Source organism: Notamacropus eugenii, chromosome 2, assembly GCF_028372415.1.
Source record: "Notamacropus eugenii isolate mMacEug1 chromosome 2, mMacEug1.pri_v2, whole genome shotgun sequence".
In the NCBI taxonomy this organism is placed as follows: Eukaryota; Metazoa; Chordata; class Mammalia; order Diprotodontia; family Macropodidae; genus Notamacropus; species Notamacropus eugenii.
In genome coordinates, this window is record NC_092873.1 from 291,973,343 (window position 1) to 291,991,266 (window position 17,924).

The 17,924-nt window shown below is 37.0% G+C and overlaps 1 protein-coding gene across 3 annotated transcripts in view; it reads right to left on the minus strand.

Moving 5' to 3' along the window:
- Window positions 1-6,811: 6,811 nt before the first annotated feature.
- Window positions 6,812-17,924, minus strand: part of SLC16A1 (solute carrier family 16 member 1) — a 42,618-nt gene continuing 31,505 nt past the window's right edge. For all 3 annotated transcript variants that reach the window (XM_072644380.1, XM_072644378.1, XM_072644379.1), the window contains 4 exons: window positions 16,654-16,914; window positions 13,972-14,115; window positions 12,267-13,133; window positions 6,812-10,436 (listed from right to left, as the gene is read on the minus strand). In XM_072644380.1, the coding sequence (XP_072500481.1) occupies window positions 10,159-10,436; window positions 12,267-13,133; window positions 13,972-14,115; window positions 16,654-16,870 (1,506 nt within the window). In that variant the 5' untranslated portion in view covers window positions 16,871-16,914 and the 3' untranslated portion in view covers window positions 6,812-10,158. The remainder of the gene's footprint in view (window positions 10,437-12,266; window positions 13,134-13,971; window positions 14,116-16,653; window positions 16,915-17,924) is intronic.

A 17,924-nucleotide genomic window follows, 5' to 3' on the forward strand; every position in this document is an offset into this window, starting at 1 on the left:
TTTTCTGTCCTCTTCTTTCTAATTGATTGGCTGAAGGTATCACTTTTATTAGTATTTTCAAAATACTGGTTTTTATCATTTCTGGTTTTTTTTGTTACCAATTTATCTATTTCTTCTTTAGTTTTTTTTTCTTCTGGGAGACAGGTCATGGTCCTTTATGCTTATCCTGTTTATTTTCTTGATTTTCAAATTTTTTAGATTGCATTTTGTTAATGCTTGTAGGGCTGATTGTTTTTTAGAGGATCAAGGTTTTTTGTCATACTATTTTGTGTTTATTTTAGGGCTTTTTTGGGGTGGATGGCTTTCAAAAACCTTAAATTGCATTCTGTTAATGTTTGTTTATAGGGCTATGGTTGTTTTTCAGAGGACTATTTTAGCTACAACCCAGAAATTTTGATGTTGTTTCATCATTAATTGTTCTTATGACTTATTCTTTTACCCACTCATTTTTTAGGATTTCATTGCTTAGTCTGCATTTGGATCTATCTTTTGTTTATGGTCCTTGAACTAATTATTTTTATTGCATTATCATATGTTGATTATCTTGATTATTTCTGCCTTTTTACAACTTTCTGCAATATCTCTGTGCCTATGTATATATATATATTCTTTTACAGTCCCATTTAGGAGATGTCATAAGTCTTTTAATTCATTTCTTCAGTTTCATATTTTCCTTTATCTTCCTTAGACTTACTTAAAACAGAGAGGAATATCTCCTATCATTATTGTGTTACTATGTCTTCTGGTAGCACAGACGTTTCCATTATGAATTTGGATGCTAAAGCATTTGGAGCATGTAAGCTTATTATTAAAATTGATTTGTTGCCTTTGGTTCCTTTAAGCATAATGTAGTTTCCTTTTTTATCACGTTTTCAAATGTTTGTTTCGGCAGCTAGCGTGATTACAATTCCTGTCTTCTTCAACAGTAATTTCAAAAAATATCACTTAAGTTTTATTTTGTGTACATCCTTTTTAAATGTTTCTTATAAGCAACAGACTGTATCCAATGACACTTTTTCATTTTATTCAATTGTCTAATTTATTCACGCTTAAAGTTGTGAGTTAGGTTTATATTTTCCTCTATTATTGATTCCCTACTCCACCTCTTGTGCAGGACATAATAGTGTTTCTTCACTTCTATTAACTTGATCCTTTTTAAGGTAGCCTCTCCAATTCTTGATCCCTTCCTCTCAACTCTTTCTCTTTGAAGTTTTGCTTCAGTTATTTTTTTTCCCTCCCTTTTTCTTTTTTACCTCAAATAGATTCCCTCTTCTTCTCCTTCCTTCAACTAATCCTGCTCAATAGTTTTTAAAATTTCATTTTTTTGTATGTGTCTCTTTCCAGAAAGAATTTCTCTCATTCTCTTCATTATCCATTCTTTCATTTTAACGATTCTAGATCCCCACTCTCTAGTTTATGGCCCCAATAATTAAGTCTCTCAGCATTCTCTGTATTCCACTTGCAATAAAAACTTCCAAAGTTTTTATTCTGGGTTTTCCCTTCTCGACAAGTTTTTGCCATTGCCTTATAGAGCTTGTCCTACAGATTCCCTTTTTTCCTTTGTGCCTCACTCCAATAACCATGCCGATTCTTGTAGGTGTCAGAGAGGACATTGTCCCAGGATACCTTCCTCCCAACCACCCTGATTATGCAGCCTGCTACTGATCTCTATCCTCCCCCTAGTTATCTTGGTGGTGTTATTTTTACTTCATTTGCCTCAAAATCTCCCTGGGTCCAGGCATTCCTATTCTCTCACATACAATGCCCCAGATTCACCTCTTCATGGTGTGACCTCCACCACAGTTTGCCTTCAACATGGCCCCATTGTGTACATTTGTCTCTCTACTGTTACTCTATTGCTTTTGTTTTTAGCTGCTATTTATTCACTCTTGCTGAATTTCTTTGTCTTTGTTCAGGTCTGATTTTCTTTCTCAGAGTGTTTCAAATGCCTCTTCACTACTGAACATCCATCTTTTTTTTTTTTCTTTTTCATTTATGGTTAAACTTACATTTGCAGGGCAGGTGAGCTTGGCTGTATCTAGAGTTCTTTGGAACAGTCTGTGTTTAAAAGTTCTGAGTAGTTCTCTTGTATTATTTCTTGCATTATGGTTTTCAGGTTTTTCACTTGAAATGTTCTTTTGGGAGACCTATGATCTTTAAGTTATCTCCTGACATCCTGTTTTCAAGACCAGTATGTTTTGCTTGCATACTGAGTGTATTTTCTTTAGTGTTTCTGTTACCGTGGGGTTTTTTTTTTTTTTTTTGCTTTTCTTCTAGATTTTGGTTATTTTATTTTCTCCTAGATTTTGGGTATTTTATTTTCTTCGCTTTTGGGTATTTGCATTCTCAATTAATGGTTCTCTCTTTTGTTTTTTTGGTGAGAATTGCAACACAATTTTTGTACGGGCCATAAGTCTAGCTTTCATTTATAATTCCTGTTTCTTGTTTGAACCACTCAGGAAACCGTATACTGTAGTTGGGTTCTCTTCACATTTCATAGGGTTCTCAGTCTCAAGTATCTGATTGTTTTCTTTTGTTCTGCAGTATTTATTCATAGCCTCCTGAACTCTCTAACTAGATCTGGAGGCCTTATTTTCTTGTGTTCTTAATGTTTTCCCAGTTGTTTCATTTGCTTACTTCCAGGTTTTTGCATTTTCTTCTTGTGAGATCTTCGGTAATTTCAGTCTTTTATTTCTTCTTACATTCCCCTATTGCTCACTTTGTGATTCCCTCCCCTCGGGGGTGGTTTCCTAGGGAGGCTCAATCTCAAAGTATCTCAGCCTCCTCCTAGGTTGGGCAATTAATTCATGACTCCTATGTAACCTCACTTTGGGCATTCCATTGGTAAGGGAAAGGTACTGAGTAAGCTAAGGTATTAACTTCTTTCTTCAATCTTCTTTTGGATTCTGGGTGTCCTAGACCACAGAGACAGATGAAGTTGCATATTACTTCTGTTCTGGAGAGGTTTTAGGAATTAGGAGTAAATGTCTAATCTGCCACCTTGTTGGTCATATGACCTGGAAGTCCACCTTTACTTTTATTTTGACTTCTGTTTTTGCTCTTTTTGTGAGTTTAGAAGGGGAAGAGAATAAACATTTACATAGAGCCTAACATGTGCCAGGCACTGTGCTAAGCTCTTCATAAATATTAACTCATTTAATCCTACCAACCCTATGAGACAGGTGCTGCTATCCCCATTTTACAGTTGAGGAAACTGAAAGAGATTAAGTGAAGTATCTTAATGATCTGTTATTTTATTGTTGTCTTCGGTAATTGTTTATCCTCATATTTTTATGGGTGTTTGAGGAGCAAGTAATTTCTTCAGGTATGGTTTTCTTTATGGGATTGTTTTGAACACCTCTTTTTTATTCAGTGTCAATCATTTTACATTTGTAGTTAAACTCAAATTTGCAGGGCAGGACATCTTGGAGTTGCATCTTTTAAAAATTTACTTCAATTTTATTTTCCATTCCAAATTCTTTCCCTCTCTACTATCCCTGCTACCACCCATTGAGAAAGCAAGAAAAACAAAATCCAGTACAAATATGTGTAGTCACACAAAACACATTATAGCATTAGCCATATTAGACCACCGTTCCCACCAGAAAAAAAGGAGAAAATATGCTTCAATCTGAAGAGTCCATCAATTCTCTCTCTGGAGAGGACAGCATATTTCATCATGAGTCTTTTGGAGCTGTGGTTGGCTATTATGTTGATCAGAGTTTCAGTCTTTTAAAGTTGGTTAACTTTATAATTTATAGTTGTTGCATGAATTATTCTCCTGGCTCTGCTCACATGAATCACTTTGAGTCATCCTAAGTTTCCTTGAAAGCATCCCCCCAACATCATTTCTTACGACACAGTAGCATCTATCCCATTCATATAACAACTCGATCAGGTATTCTGTTTGGCACTCCTTCATTTCCAATTCTTTGCCACCATGAAGACTATTGTATTTTTGTACCTTTTGGTCTTTTTCCTCTTTTTTTGATCTCTTTGTGGTTCAAGCCTAGTAGCAGTGTTGCTGGGTCAAAGAGTAAGCAGCTTTTTGGGTAAAATTCCAAACTGCTCTCCAGAATGGTGGGGCAGGTCAAAGCTTCACCAAGTCATTAAAGTACCCATTTTTCCACAGCCCCTCCAGCATTTGTCATTTTTCATTTTTGTCAATTTTGCCTATTTTTTAACTGATCTGGAAGGTCATATTTTCTTCTATTGTTACAATCTTCTCTATTAGTTTATCTGCTTATGGTTCAAAGTCTTTTGAGTTTTCTTTTTTTACTTCTGTGAGAGGGGGAATAAAGAGAATTGGCCCTAACTGGGTGCTAGGCTCTTTCCCTTAGACTTAGTGGGGTACCATATAGCTACTCAGGTCTTAATCCAGTTTCTTCTGTTCTTTAGTTCTCTAGCTGATTTGTTATAGCACACAATGGCAAACTTCTGCCTTTTGAGTTTGAGGCACTGAGAGGAAGGGGGATGGGCAGTACAGCTGAATTTGGTTGAAAGCCAGTGGATCTGTTTGTGCAATCCTACTACTGCAACAGTGGGCAGTGAGTTGGAAGTGAGTACTGAGTGAGTAATAAGGGATTATCATCCTTCTTGACTGTTAGTTCATCAAGATCTTACCTAGTTTGAGTGCTTGTCCCAGTGAAGCCAGCTGAAACTGCTTTGTCTCTTGTATGTAATTTCTTCTTTGGAAAATTTTAGAAGTCATGAGGATCAGAGAAAATGTCTGGGCCTCTATTTGGTCATGTCTGTAATAAACTCCCACTTGGAGTCTCTCTGCTTTCAATCTGTCCCTGCCTCTAATCCATCCCTCATATGACAGAAGTCTTCCTAAAGCAGAGATCTGGCCATGTCATTGGCTCAAAAATTCTCAATGGATCTCTATTGCCTTTAGGCTAAAGGGCAAACTATTTATTTGAACATTTAAAGTTCCTACCTCCTCTTCAGGCACTCTATTCTAACCAAACTGGAAGGCCCAGAATTCTCTCATGCCTGGGTCTTCATAGGCCATTCCCAGTGTCAGAGATGTACTCCTTCCTTACCCCTGATTTTCAGAATCCTTTTCCCACTTCTCAAGGGATCAGCTCAGGTATCTCATCCCTTTCTCTTCCTGTTCTTCTCTCCCCTGCCTACTCCTCCCTGTAGTTGTTGGCATTTTCTCCCTCTTTGAATTGCCTTGCATTCACTCATCTACGTACATGTATTCTTCTCTCTACTGCCAGAGGATAGAAACTTTTTTTGTACTTGTAACCCTGGGGCCTACTACAGTACCTTAAACATAGTAGGCTCTTAGCAAATGTCTAATAATATTTTATTTTGTAAATATGAGTTAGCACACTAGGAACTTATTTAGCTATGCTGTCTTATGGCAACCAACTACAATTAATTGTGTTAGAGGACTCCTTTAAATAAATGCTGGACATTGATAATAAAGGAGACCAGTGTCTCCAAAGAGGTCATTACCAACAGAATTCCCTGACATGACAGCACCCAAATATATACCCTGCAGCATACAGAGTCCTGGGGACAAAGAGGGCAGGCATGTGGTCATTTAAACACCACCCTCCTTGGCAGGCAGACTTCCTCCCAGGTCACCCTGCATCCAGTCTCCCCACAATGATCCAAGATTCACCTAAAGCACAGGTCTTCCCATGTCCCTCATCGGCTCGTGAAGCTCCAGTGTCTCCTTCTGGTTTTCCTACAAACTCCCCTATCTAGCACTCAGAGCACTTCATAAGCTGGCACAAGGCTGCATACTTGACTCTTAGAGAATCTGGACCATTTGCTCTTCCATACATGACAGTGAATGCTTGAGAGCCTGCCTCACTATGTTTGGAAGGGACTCTCTCCTCCCCCCACCGCTTACAACCTCTGATTTCCTTCAAGGCTTGGCACAAGTGCCTGCAATTTTTACAACAGGCCTATTCTAATTCTCCTAATTGTTGCTGTCTCCTCATTTCCCACCCCATAGAATGTGGGATCCTTGAGGCTAGGGAATGGTTCATTCTTTTCATTTCTACCTTCTGTGCCTGGTATTATTTAATGTATGAATAGATCTCTTATGAAATTAAACATTTATTAAGGCCTATATTCAGAAAGCTTTGCTAGATAAGCAAAGTAGGGTAAGGAGCCAGATCTATTTTTGGTTTATTAGTTTGTTTTTAAAAGAGCTATAAAATTCCCTGAACAACTTTCTAGGTGGGTTCCTCATTCTTCCGGCTCTTCTGAATCAACACGGCTATAACGTGGTTACAAATACTCTTCGCATTCTGCCTGCCCAAAGCCATGTCAACAACTCTTTGAACAGTAATCAAATGAGACTGTACAGGACTGTGGAAAGGGCACTGTAGTTAGGAGTCAGAAGATGTGGGTTCAACATCCAGGCTCTACTACTTATTAGTAGGCAAGTCCTGTAAGCTATTGGGGAGATGGTCTAGAGCACCTCTAAGGTCCCTTTCAGCTCCAATCTAGACCCTATTAAGTACTAACATTATTCTATCCATAGCAAAAGGTCAAAGAAGATCCTTGTGGCTTTTGACTCAGGTTCATCACACTGGTGACCTCTTGTTTGGGTTGTTGGGCTGCTATTACGAAGGCTAAACTTCTGATGCCCACACTTGAGCATGACAGGTAAGTCTGGCTGGGAACAACCTGTAGCTCAGCTACTATAAAATTAGGTCCTCTATGCACATGATTTTCAAACAAGTTTACTTCAGGAGTAAAAATGCATGAAGGCATCAATTTAGCATTTAACTTTCCTCTTCCTCTTCAAATTATCTTTACAAAAAAAAAATAGATACAGCACATGTACTAATTATTGCTAAGTTTATTGTATTGTGTGAACCATTTACTAAGAGAGAAAAAACCTAAATACTTGGAACTAAACAATACCTAGTTTACAAGTTCAAAATTCAATACAATAAAACACTGCTTCATACAAAACGTTAAATGGCTTTAAAAAGCAAATACCCTAACTCACATTGTCCTTTTCCTTTTGTAAAATTTAGGAAAACAACAGTGATAAAAATACACACACATATATAAATACAGTACACATATAACTAGTAACCCAGTAAGCCAGCAAGACCAAATAGAAAATTATTCATATTACACCATTTAATACTGTCTCTGGGTCAAGCTTAAAATTTTTAGGAATGGTCACTTAATATAAGAATATCTCTGGATTTTTCATAATTTTTTTATTTTATCTTTTCCTAAAGATTTTTTTGTACAACCTAATAAACTTATATTGGCCATTTTCTCATACTGAATTTATAGAAAATTCCAAATTTCAGCAGAATTTAGTATAATGTGTCAAAGTTTGAAACTTGTGAGGTTTTTTGGTTGTTGTTTTAGCTAGAAGAGAGAAAATGCCTTTATTTTTATTAAATTCAACAGTCATTCAGTAAAATAAACAATGAATTTTCCCCAAATCCTTTATGCCTTAGGTGACAGTGACAGATTCTACCTTTGACTAATTTCAACTTTACTTTTGTTTTTTTTTTTTAAAGTTTACATACTTTACTGGCATTTAACAGGCATGATTGGTAACTGGATCCCTACCTTAGGCATGGAGATGAAAGCACTGCCAAAAAGAAGCTCCTGGGACTTCTCTTTTAAGTTGACACTGCAATTACAAATAAATTTGCCTTTTTTCTATGGTTTATGAAGAAATGTGGGGAATGGAGGTGGAAAGGATGAAACAGACAAATAGACTGTGTATACATATCTGCCCTCTTAAAGCAATCAGTAATAGTCTGTGAAATGCAATGATGACTTAATTCCTAGACTTCCTTCATTCAGAAGCCTCCACAGTGAGTCAGAAAACACAAGCAGTCTCTATTTGCATGACTTACATCAATAACAGGTCAGTAAGAGGAAAAGGAGGCACAATGGAAAGAGAAATAGGAGACCTGGTTCTAGTTCCAACACTCCTACCCACTTGCTGCCTGGATCACTTAGCTTGTGGGGGGACTTGTTTCTGTGTCTTTAAAATGAGAGTTTTTGACAGGATGATCTCCAAGACCCCTTCTGTTATAAGATGCTATGAATTTACACAGAAGTGCTGTCATCTTTGTTATCTGGCCATGGAACTCTTATCTATGTTTTGCAGAATGTATTAAGTGCCTCTTTCCATAAAGCTTCCTCTTTCCCCCAGCCTCTTGATTTTTTATGAATTCTAACAAAAATTATACCATGTTTAGTCAATTCCATTTTGTTTCTCAACACACATTCTGAGGGTAGGGAGATGGGGTGGAGAATAACCATATAAGCACATTTTACTTGAAAAGTGAGTTCTGCATTTTCCCCTGAAGTCTAAGTGATCTGAAGGCTGTTGAAGTAACAGAGGAAGTTTAAAAAAAATGTACCTTATCTGCCTGCCTTAAAATAAGGAGCGAAGAGAATGAAAAAAATGGACACCAACCACATACACAAATCTCCAAGGCACATAAAAGCTGGTATGATTTGGTTCATTATTGACAAGTGATACTCTGGAACTTGGCTATAAAAAAAGAAAAGACTCAGGCTCCTACAGACAAATCCAAGTTTGGTGAATAAATTTTTTTAAAAAGTATTTATTTGGAAAAAATCAGCCTTTTACAAGGTTTTGGATCAACACTTTCACTATGTCACTTACTCTAAATTAACTATTCACTGAAGGCCTTTTTATCAGTCTCTTCCTCTCTCTGTACAAGACTTTTTGGGAAAACTTTTCCGTAATCTTCCCTTCTCCATTCTCTTATCTCCTCAAACTCCAAATGTCTAGCTTGAAGTGAATAAATAGGCTTACAAACTCTTCACATTTCTGTTAGGAAGAGAACACATCTAATTGTTTCTGACTAATTATCTTAATTCGTTTTAAGGTCTAATGAGAAAGACAGTGAAAGTCTTCACTGAGTATTAAGTACAGCAGCAAATTCCCTCCCACCTTCTCCTAAATAGTCAGTCTACAGAGGCCAAATTCCTTCGGCCTGGTTTAGTATGCAAACATGGAAAAACTTTCAAATAAAATAAAACCTTACACATGCTTAAGGCTCAGAGCAGAGCAAAGGGCGACCAGTGTGAATAGAGGAAAAGTAAAGCTGCCAGAAAAAATACTTCCAATAATCTCACAAAGTTTAACTGGGGTTTTGAAAAAGAAAAAAACAAAAAACAAAAAACAAACTGAGCTAAATTCAGTCATTCCTTCAAATGCCACTCTACACTTAATGGAATTCAGGATATGTATTAAGGCAGCCCAAAGACAGAGACTTGTTTAAAAACTAAACAAAAACACTCTACTTTCTAATATTAAAAATGGAAAATAATGCCAAATGATTTCAAAAGGGGGGCTAATGTACAGTAAAGAGTTTAAAGTACCCACTTTACACTTCTAAAAAACAGTGGAGTAAATTTTAATAATAGTGTTTAAAAAGAACTCCCATGAGCATTTTTAACTTCTAATTACCATCCCTGGAAAAAATAATAAAAAAAAAAAAGTGAGGGGGTACTGAGAATAAGTCACATTAAAGGAAAAATGTTTTTTAGAATTATATTCTGACTCACAAAGAGACACAGTTAGAAAATGTGAATGGGAGCATAATAATTATAGAAGGAAAAATTTTAACAGTAAAAGATAACTTCAAAGCTCTAGTCAGTTGTTCCAACGCAGCTCCCTGGGATAACAAGCTGGCAGGACACAACCAAAGTACCGTGAAGCCAGGCAGGGTTAGTTTCAGACTAGGATCGACACTCATCACATGCGTTTTGTGTATTTTTCTTTCAGGTATGTTTGCTGCCTGATTTTTTTTAAAAAAAACAAGATAATTTTAAAGACAAAATAAAACTAAACTATTTAAAAAGTTAAGGCTTTTAACGAGGTCTATAGACAAACATTTAAGGCACATAAGGATCTTCAAGTCACTATTAAAATCCAATATGTAAAAACTAGCTTTTCCCCCTCATCCTTGTTCCCCTCCAAAGTATGGCAGATTTAGTTTATAATCATATTAAATAGAAAAGGAAAAAACTTAAAATTGAAAAGTTTTGCGGAACCCCTGGTACAATTTTGCACAGAAATGCCCTTTTCTGCGGTAAGCACCACTGGCATCACTTGGCCAGGAGACCATCTCCGGCTCTCCTTTCTTATCTCCCCACCTCTGCAGTGCTGCAGTCTTAAATACGATTTTCCTCCTCTTTGGGGCCTTCTTCTGGGTATTTTTGCTGGGCAGACTCCACAGTCTTATTGGATTCTTTCTCTTTCTCAATGTTATCTATGTTGGTATCTTCTTCTCTTCCTTCCTTTTTTGATTCCTCCTCTGCTTTCTGTTCTTTTGCCAAAAGGCGATAATTGATGCCCATGCCAACGAAGAGGTAGATGCCTGACAAGATCAGGATGACGCCACAGGTCCAGTATGTGTATTTATAGTCTCCATATATATCATTGAGACGACCTAAAACAAGTCAAAAAAGAAGAGATGTTCCGTGGTTAGCAAGATGAGATATCACCATCCTTCCCAAGATGCCACCACCAAATTTTGGATTTTACATATATTGCCAAGTTACAAACTACAATCTTCAGACTAGAAGCAGTGAAATTTAGTTAGGGGTCATGGATCACTGAGGATCACATGAGCTCCAACTGGGGTCAAAGCAGATTCTACAGGTTTCTTATTCCTAAAAGCTTCTGAATGAAAAAGAAGGAAGAGAACTAAAGAGGTCATCTAGACCAACAATCTCATTTTAAGGAATAAAAAATTAAGGCTTAGGGAGAGAAGAAATACCTAAAGAGTGTTCTTCTAGTCAGTAAAATAACAAACAAAAGCCAGAATTAGAACTCCTTTCTATTATGCTTCCAGTTAGTTTTGAGCACTCAATTTTGTCTAAGACAGCTTATTAGTCTAGTATTATTTCCTTCTTTACTACTTACCTACCCTCCCACAGAAAAGAAGTCAAAACAAATCCATGAGTTTTATCCCGCACAATTAATAAATAACCCTAAAGGCATGAAGCATCCTCAGAAAGACCAAATCCTTCCATCAGTTATGTATTTTTACAAAATCTCAGAATTTAAGAGGTGGAAAGAATCTCCTGGGTCATCTATCTAATCCATACCCAAAAGGAATCCCCACTATAATATCCAGTCTCTATCTGAAGTGATTTAATGAGAACTTACTGCCTCTGAAGGCAGCTCACCCTACTTTCAGACAGCTTTAACTGTAAGCAAGTTTTTCTTGGTATCAAATATAAATATTACCCTTATGACTTTCCAACCAATATTTCTAATTCTTTACTCTAAGGACAAACAGAGTAAGTCTAATCACTTCCAAACCTCCCCACCTCCCAAATTACTTTGTATTTTATACATGATTTGGAAATACTTAAATACATATTGGCTCCCTCTTGGCAGAACATATGAACAAAACTCTTTGAAAGCAGGAATTGTTTCATTTTTCATCTTTTTATTTCCATCATCAAATACCATGACCTGGTACACAGTAGTTGTTTAATAAATGCTTGTTGATCATGTGATTGTTCCACAAGACAGCCCTTCAAATATTTGAAGACAGCTATCACATCCCTCCTCCTGAATCTTTGGCTAAAGGACTCCCCTTTTCTCAGATCCTTCAGCTGATCCTCACATGACAATCCATCCAGTCTGCCCACCTTTGAACATTCTCCTGATTACCAATATCTTTCTTAAACTGTGCTGTTCAGAACTGAACATAGCATTCCAGAGCAATCTAACCAGGTGACAGAGGCATTATCATCTCCTTATTCAAGGAAGCTGTGCTTCTATTAATGCAGCCCAAGACTGCTTTGGCTTTTATGGATGCCTTGGCATACCATTAACTTATAATAAGCTTGTGGGGTGCTAACATGTGTAGATCTTTTTCAGATAAATGGCTGTCTGTGCCTCCCTAATCCTGTTTTTGTAAAGTTGTTTCTTTTTTTGCCGGGGGGGGGGGGGGGGGGGGGGGGGAATCCAAGTACATTTATCCATGATGAATTTTATCTCATTAGATTCAGTATAATATTCTAGTCTACCAAGATCTTTTTGAATCCTGATTCTGTTGTCAAGCAAAATAATTCAAATTATCCCAAAGGGTTACTATGGAACTAATTTCACTTCCTAACTTAGGGAAAATCCTACTTAAGTTTTAAAGTAAAGTTAGAACAATTCTCCATCTACTCCCAGTTTAGAGTTATTGCTTTATTAAAGCCATAAAGGTTTCCCAAACCTACGTACTTATGTATATCCTATTTAAAAACATATACTTTACCTAAAAGTGGTGGCCCCAGGAGGACAGGAGCACACTCCATGATCGTCAACAAACCCACAGCACTGGAGAATCTCTGGGTTCCAACAAGGTCCATTAGTGTTTCAAATAATACTGAGCTGAGCCAGCCAAATGCAAATCCAAAGAATGCCGCGTAGACACAAAACCCAGCATAACTGGTGGATAAAGGTGCCAACAGGTGGCATATGCCATTACTGATTATTGAGAGAGCAAAATAATACTGCACTCGAGGTCTCACCCACTTTGTATTGGCTACAAGTCCCATAGAGGGTCTGGCCACCATGTCAACAAAAGCTAAAATGGAGAGCAGAAAGGCAGCAGACTCTTTAGCTATATGCTTACTCTTGGCATAATTACTGAGAAAAACTAAGGGAGTAAACAATCCGAAAAACATGAAGATATTGCCAGAGATGTACAGTAAAAAGCCTCTATGCTTGAACAGGGAAAAATCTAGGAACTTATTAATTGTCTGGAAGACAGAATGCTTCTCTGGCTTACTGCTTCCAGCAATAAGATCTGTATTGGCATCACCAGCACCTTTTTTTGAGTCCAACTTCCCTATTTCCTGTAGGGCTTCTTTAGATACTTGTTTTGTTGCTGAACCTGGTTTGGGTCCTATTGGTCGCATAAGAGATCCAGCCACACAGCAGTTTAGTAGCAAACCCCCAAGAATTAAGAAGCTGCCCCTCCAGCCAAAAATATCAAAGAAAACCTGATTGACAGGTGCCAGGGTAGAGAGAAACACAGGACTCCCTGCCATGGCCAGTCCATTTGCCAACGGACGCTTTTTGTAGAAATATCTGCCGATCATGGTTAAAGCTGGATTTAAGTTGAAGGAGAGTCCAAGACCTGAGGGGGGAACAAACCAATTAACTTCAAAATATATTTAAGGAGTATGTAGTGTAATTGGATTAAAAACAATCATAGGTATTGCTCCCTCAAATCTATTGTTCTTCCTCCACCTCTGGCTGCATCACCTCCAGGAATTAGTATCTGATCAGCCTACAAAGAAGTCCTACATCAATCTATTAACAAGCATTAATTCAGGTTAAGTATATGCTAAGCACAGGCTCTAAGTCTCAGTTTCCTAATCTGTTAAATGGGGATAAAAATATCTGTAGGATTTACCTCAAAAGGTTAAGCAGAAATGATGTAATGAATATACTGTTTGGAAAATTTTAAACATTACATAAATGTCAGCTACTATTTCCTTTGTCCATGATATTGGTAAAAATATTCACTGGTATCATTTAACAGGGCCAAAGAGATCTTTGGGGCATTTCATTAAAGAGAACTCCCTCTCGGTTGACATCAATCATGACTACTCTTTAGAACCACCCTACTCTGCTCCATCTTGTCCAAAAGAGAACTAGAAAGGATTCTGACAAATGTTTTGCTAATATTCTCATCTACAATATTCCCTTGATCTACCAAGTCTGCTAATAAAGTAAAAAAACGAAGTGAGGTTAGCCTGGTAAGACAGATAGATGGCACTTCTTGTAATAACGCTTTGGGTGTCAGGCACATCATTTTTGAAGGGCTGCTTCTGATCACTTATCAATTTCTCTACTTCTAATAAGATTTCTTGTTATCTATGTCAAAAGATACCTCTAAAAAATGTTGGCAGGCATCTGGCAGAACAACCAATGAGAGGAATTACAGCATATAGAAGAACACCCCAACTTACCACCAATGACTCCAACACAAAAGTACAACTCTTGCACAGTGTTACAAAATGAAGCAGCAATCAAACCACATCCTGATAGGAAGCCACCAAACATCATTACTGGCCGGCTGCCATACTTATTCACCAGTATACTGCTAATGGGACCTAGGAGAGAAAGCATTGGGAGGCATATAGAAAAAATTAAAACTTTTCTCTCCCCATCTTATTTGAGCTCAGGAGCCAATACTGAAGGAATTTAACTGAAAAGGTAATGTTCTCTCTCCTCAAGATAATCATTCTATGGAACATGCCCTTCTCTTAACACTTCTCAAAAAACAATACATCTACTCTACAAGTATATTGGTAGGGTTGTCTCTGGTTCAGATCATTGAGAAGGAAAAACAATTAGGGCCTTTTCGTAAAGCCAAGCATGTCAGTGGTTCAGGGTGTGGCATAGAAATATTCAAACTAAAATGTTGTGACAACTATAAAAAGGATATACCATTTAAAAACAAAAACAAAAACACATACTACTAACTAAAACAAGTCTCATTAGGACAATTTGTTCATCAGGGTCATTAGCTAAGGGGAAAGGATGGCATCAATCAGCTTTTTTTAAAAATCAAAAGGCTTATAATTTCCAGACCTTTATAATACTGATTCAGAAAAATATGCTAGTCACTTCACCTCACTAACAGGGTAAAATACAAAGAAGAAACTGTTTCCCAGAGGAAAGTTTTCATGTGCAATTAGTCCACTGACGTCAGCTGCTTTTGATGCAAAATGCAAATGGATTTTAAGCTTTCTGCCAGTCTAAACATGAACCCCCTAGTATTAATTCTAGGCTCATACAAGTGACTACATGGGGATGATTACCTCTAGGTCATATTACTCTACTTCAAAGATTAAGTAATACATTTCCCAACAGATAAAAAATAAAATTTCACATTTTAGGGAAAAAATATTTTAGAAAACTGTTGGACTACTGGGATGCATAGGGCAAGACTCCAGAGATTTGGGCTCCCATAATTCTTTCCCAATCCCTTGGTCCTGCCCTAACTTAACTGGAAATAGATAGCATAAGGCAATAGAAAGAACACTGAGCCAGATTAGAAACCAGGAGGTCTGGGCCATACCTGTAGCTTTGCCACTAAGTGGCAAAATTAGGAGAAGTTGTTTCTCTTCCTTAGTGCTGGTTTCCTCACATATAAAACACACATAGTAAAAGCCCATTAATTCAGACTACTAGCTCAAGATTGCTTTTAGGAAAGACATTCTAAGCTTTCTACCAGATTCTGGTTATCCAAAATATGTTTTTAGCAACCTTAGTTGCTTGGGATTTATTACTCTCAGGTACTTCTTGTAAATATATAGAAAAGCATAGTGAAAACCTTGGATTTGGGGTCAGAAGGGCATTAGTCCTGGGTTTCAATTCTGGCTCTGTCACTAATAAACCATATAACCCTGAGCAGTTATATGAACTGTCTCTTCTCTAGTATCTATCTTTATACCGTCATATTGTTCACTTACGCTTATACAGTACTTGATTAGACCATAAGTTCTTTAAATAAGTTCCTTAAAAGCAAAGACCATATCTCTAACTTATTCTGTATCCCTCCAGTAACAATTTACACAGTACTGAAGTAATGGTAGATACTTAGAAAAGACTAACCTGCCTCCAACTCAGTGCCTTTAAGTCATGAAACTGTATGTCAAAGTGCTTTGAAAACTATAGGACACTATATATAACCTGTTGTCATCATTATTATTCATCTTATTAACATCTAGAGCATGGAGACTCCAAAAACTTATTTAAGTTTATCTATATTCAAGAGAAAAAAGAATTTGAGACATCAGACTGCTACCAAAATCAACAAGGTAACAGAAGTCAAATCTTGAATAAAACAAAGAGGATCTACTTTATCAAACAGAATAAATGTCTGTAATAGATCCTCTGCCAGGGCTTTGTTACAACACTAAATGCTGCAGAGATTAAAAATTATGGTAGTACAGCTTTTAAACATAAAAGAGTGAAGTTTGAGGCCCGGAGGCAACACAAACCACCACCATTCTTATTAGTGCCTTGTAAGTTACTCTACCTTACAAAAAATGAAAGTAGCAATCCTTCTTTTGTGCAATTCCAAAAAAATGTAGGAAGATAAGTAAGTGAGGTCTTGCTGAACAGTTCATCATATTTATGAGGTCACAAACACAAAGAGAGATTATTCAATTTTGAGATTATATTACTATGAAAACTTTTTATCTGAAACCCTTTCATGGAAACCAAAAAAAAAATTAGCTTGAATTTTAACTCTTCCAACATCAACAAAAACAAACTCATATTTAGAATTTGTCTTGAGAAAGCCTAGATAACAGCAGCAATGAGAAACTAGCTAACAGCACTTTTTGATTCAGGAAAATAAACAGAAATTTCAAAGCACTGACACTCCAACCATACTACTCCAGACAAAAATGACTCTTTCCAAAAACAACCTGTAGCTTCTTCAAATCTCTAATTTCTATATTAGAATTTTACATTATATTAGACTTTACAAGGCACCTAGCATAAAGTTCTTCTGGCAAATGATAATTGTAAATAAAGCACCAGTCATAACTGTAAGTACTATTGTTTCAAGTATGTCACTCTCTAACCAGGAATCTTTTCTAAACTAATAAAAGACCCTCTGTGGCATGGGTACTTACCTCCTCCATATGTAACAGCCAACATGATGGAAGATATCCAAGAGACTTCACTAGAAGTGGCATTAAAGATGACTTCAATCTCTTTGAAGAATACAGTAATTGATTTGGCAAATGCGTACGAGAAGCCAATAGAGATGAAAGCTCCAATAACCACAACCCATCCCCAGCCTCCTTCTGGGGGGGTATACCCCTGGGGACCTCCAATTGCTGGTGCCATCTTAACTGAAGATGGATTTCAAAATTCAGTTCAATTCCAAAGGTCTACAAAATACAAAGTTAAACACTGTTTAGCAACACAGTTAAGTTGGATAAAAGAAGACAGATTGTTAAAGATTTCTTAGAGAGTCAAGATATTCCCCATAAAACTTTTTAACAAATTTAAAGGAAAAAAGATTACCATATTCCTTTAAGACATAATCCTCCACTCTATTTAATAAATTTGGCATTTTCATTCTGCAATAAACACCTCTATTACTCCCCTCCATTCCAGCCAAATTGGTTTATAAAGTGGTTCTCAATACAGGACATTACAAATCTCACCTCCACGCCTTTGTACAGGCTGTCCCCAATGTCTGGAATATGTTACCTCTTCACTTCTGTTAGCATCCCAGTTTTCACAGCACAGCTCTTCTGCCACCTCTTAAAACAGACCCTTCCTGACCACCATCTGGCTCTCCCTTCATAGTCTCTCTATCTCCTAAAAATCACTTTTTATATAGTTAGCGTTTATTCAAGTTGTGTTGCTGCTCCCCAAGTAGAATGTAAGCTCCTTGAGGGTAGGGATGATTCTATTTTGTATTTGAATCTCTAAGTCACAGACTAGCTTACAAAGTATATTTCCAGACTTAAAGGTTAACCAAATAGGTAATTCTGAGTTCTCCTTGTTTCCCCAAAATAAGGAACTCTTGGATTGGAAAGTAAAGACTACAAAGGTGGAAAATTTGCTCAGCAGTGTACAGTTTAAGGGAACTGTTTATCACCGGAGAGATTACAGGGATGAGGGGCCAGAAGAGCTTGACTTTACCAACTATCCATGCTATTTCTATGGACCATATAGATGATGTAAGTGAATGAGGAGTAATTTGTCCAGCAGTTCCATAGAGTCTTTACCTTCCAGTACAAGCCTAATGGGCTGTTTTAGTGCTTTACATTCCCATATTTGTCCATGGACTTTGAGTCACTTATAACCTGACAAGCACTTATTAAAGTTCTAATATATGAGAGACACTATAAAGAGTACTGGGGACCCAAATACAAAGGATGAAATCATC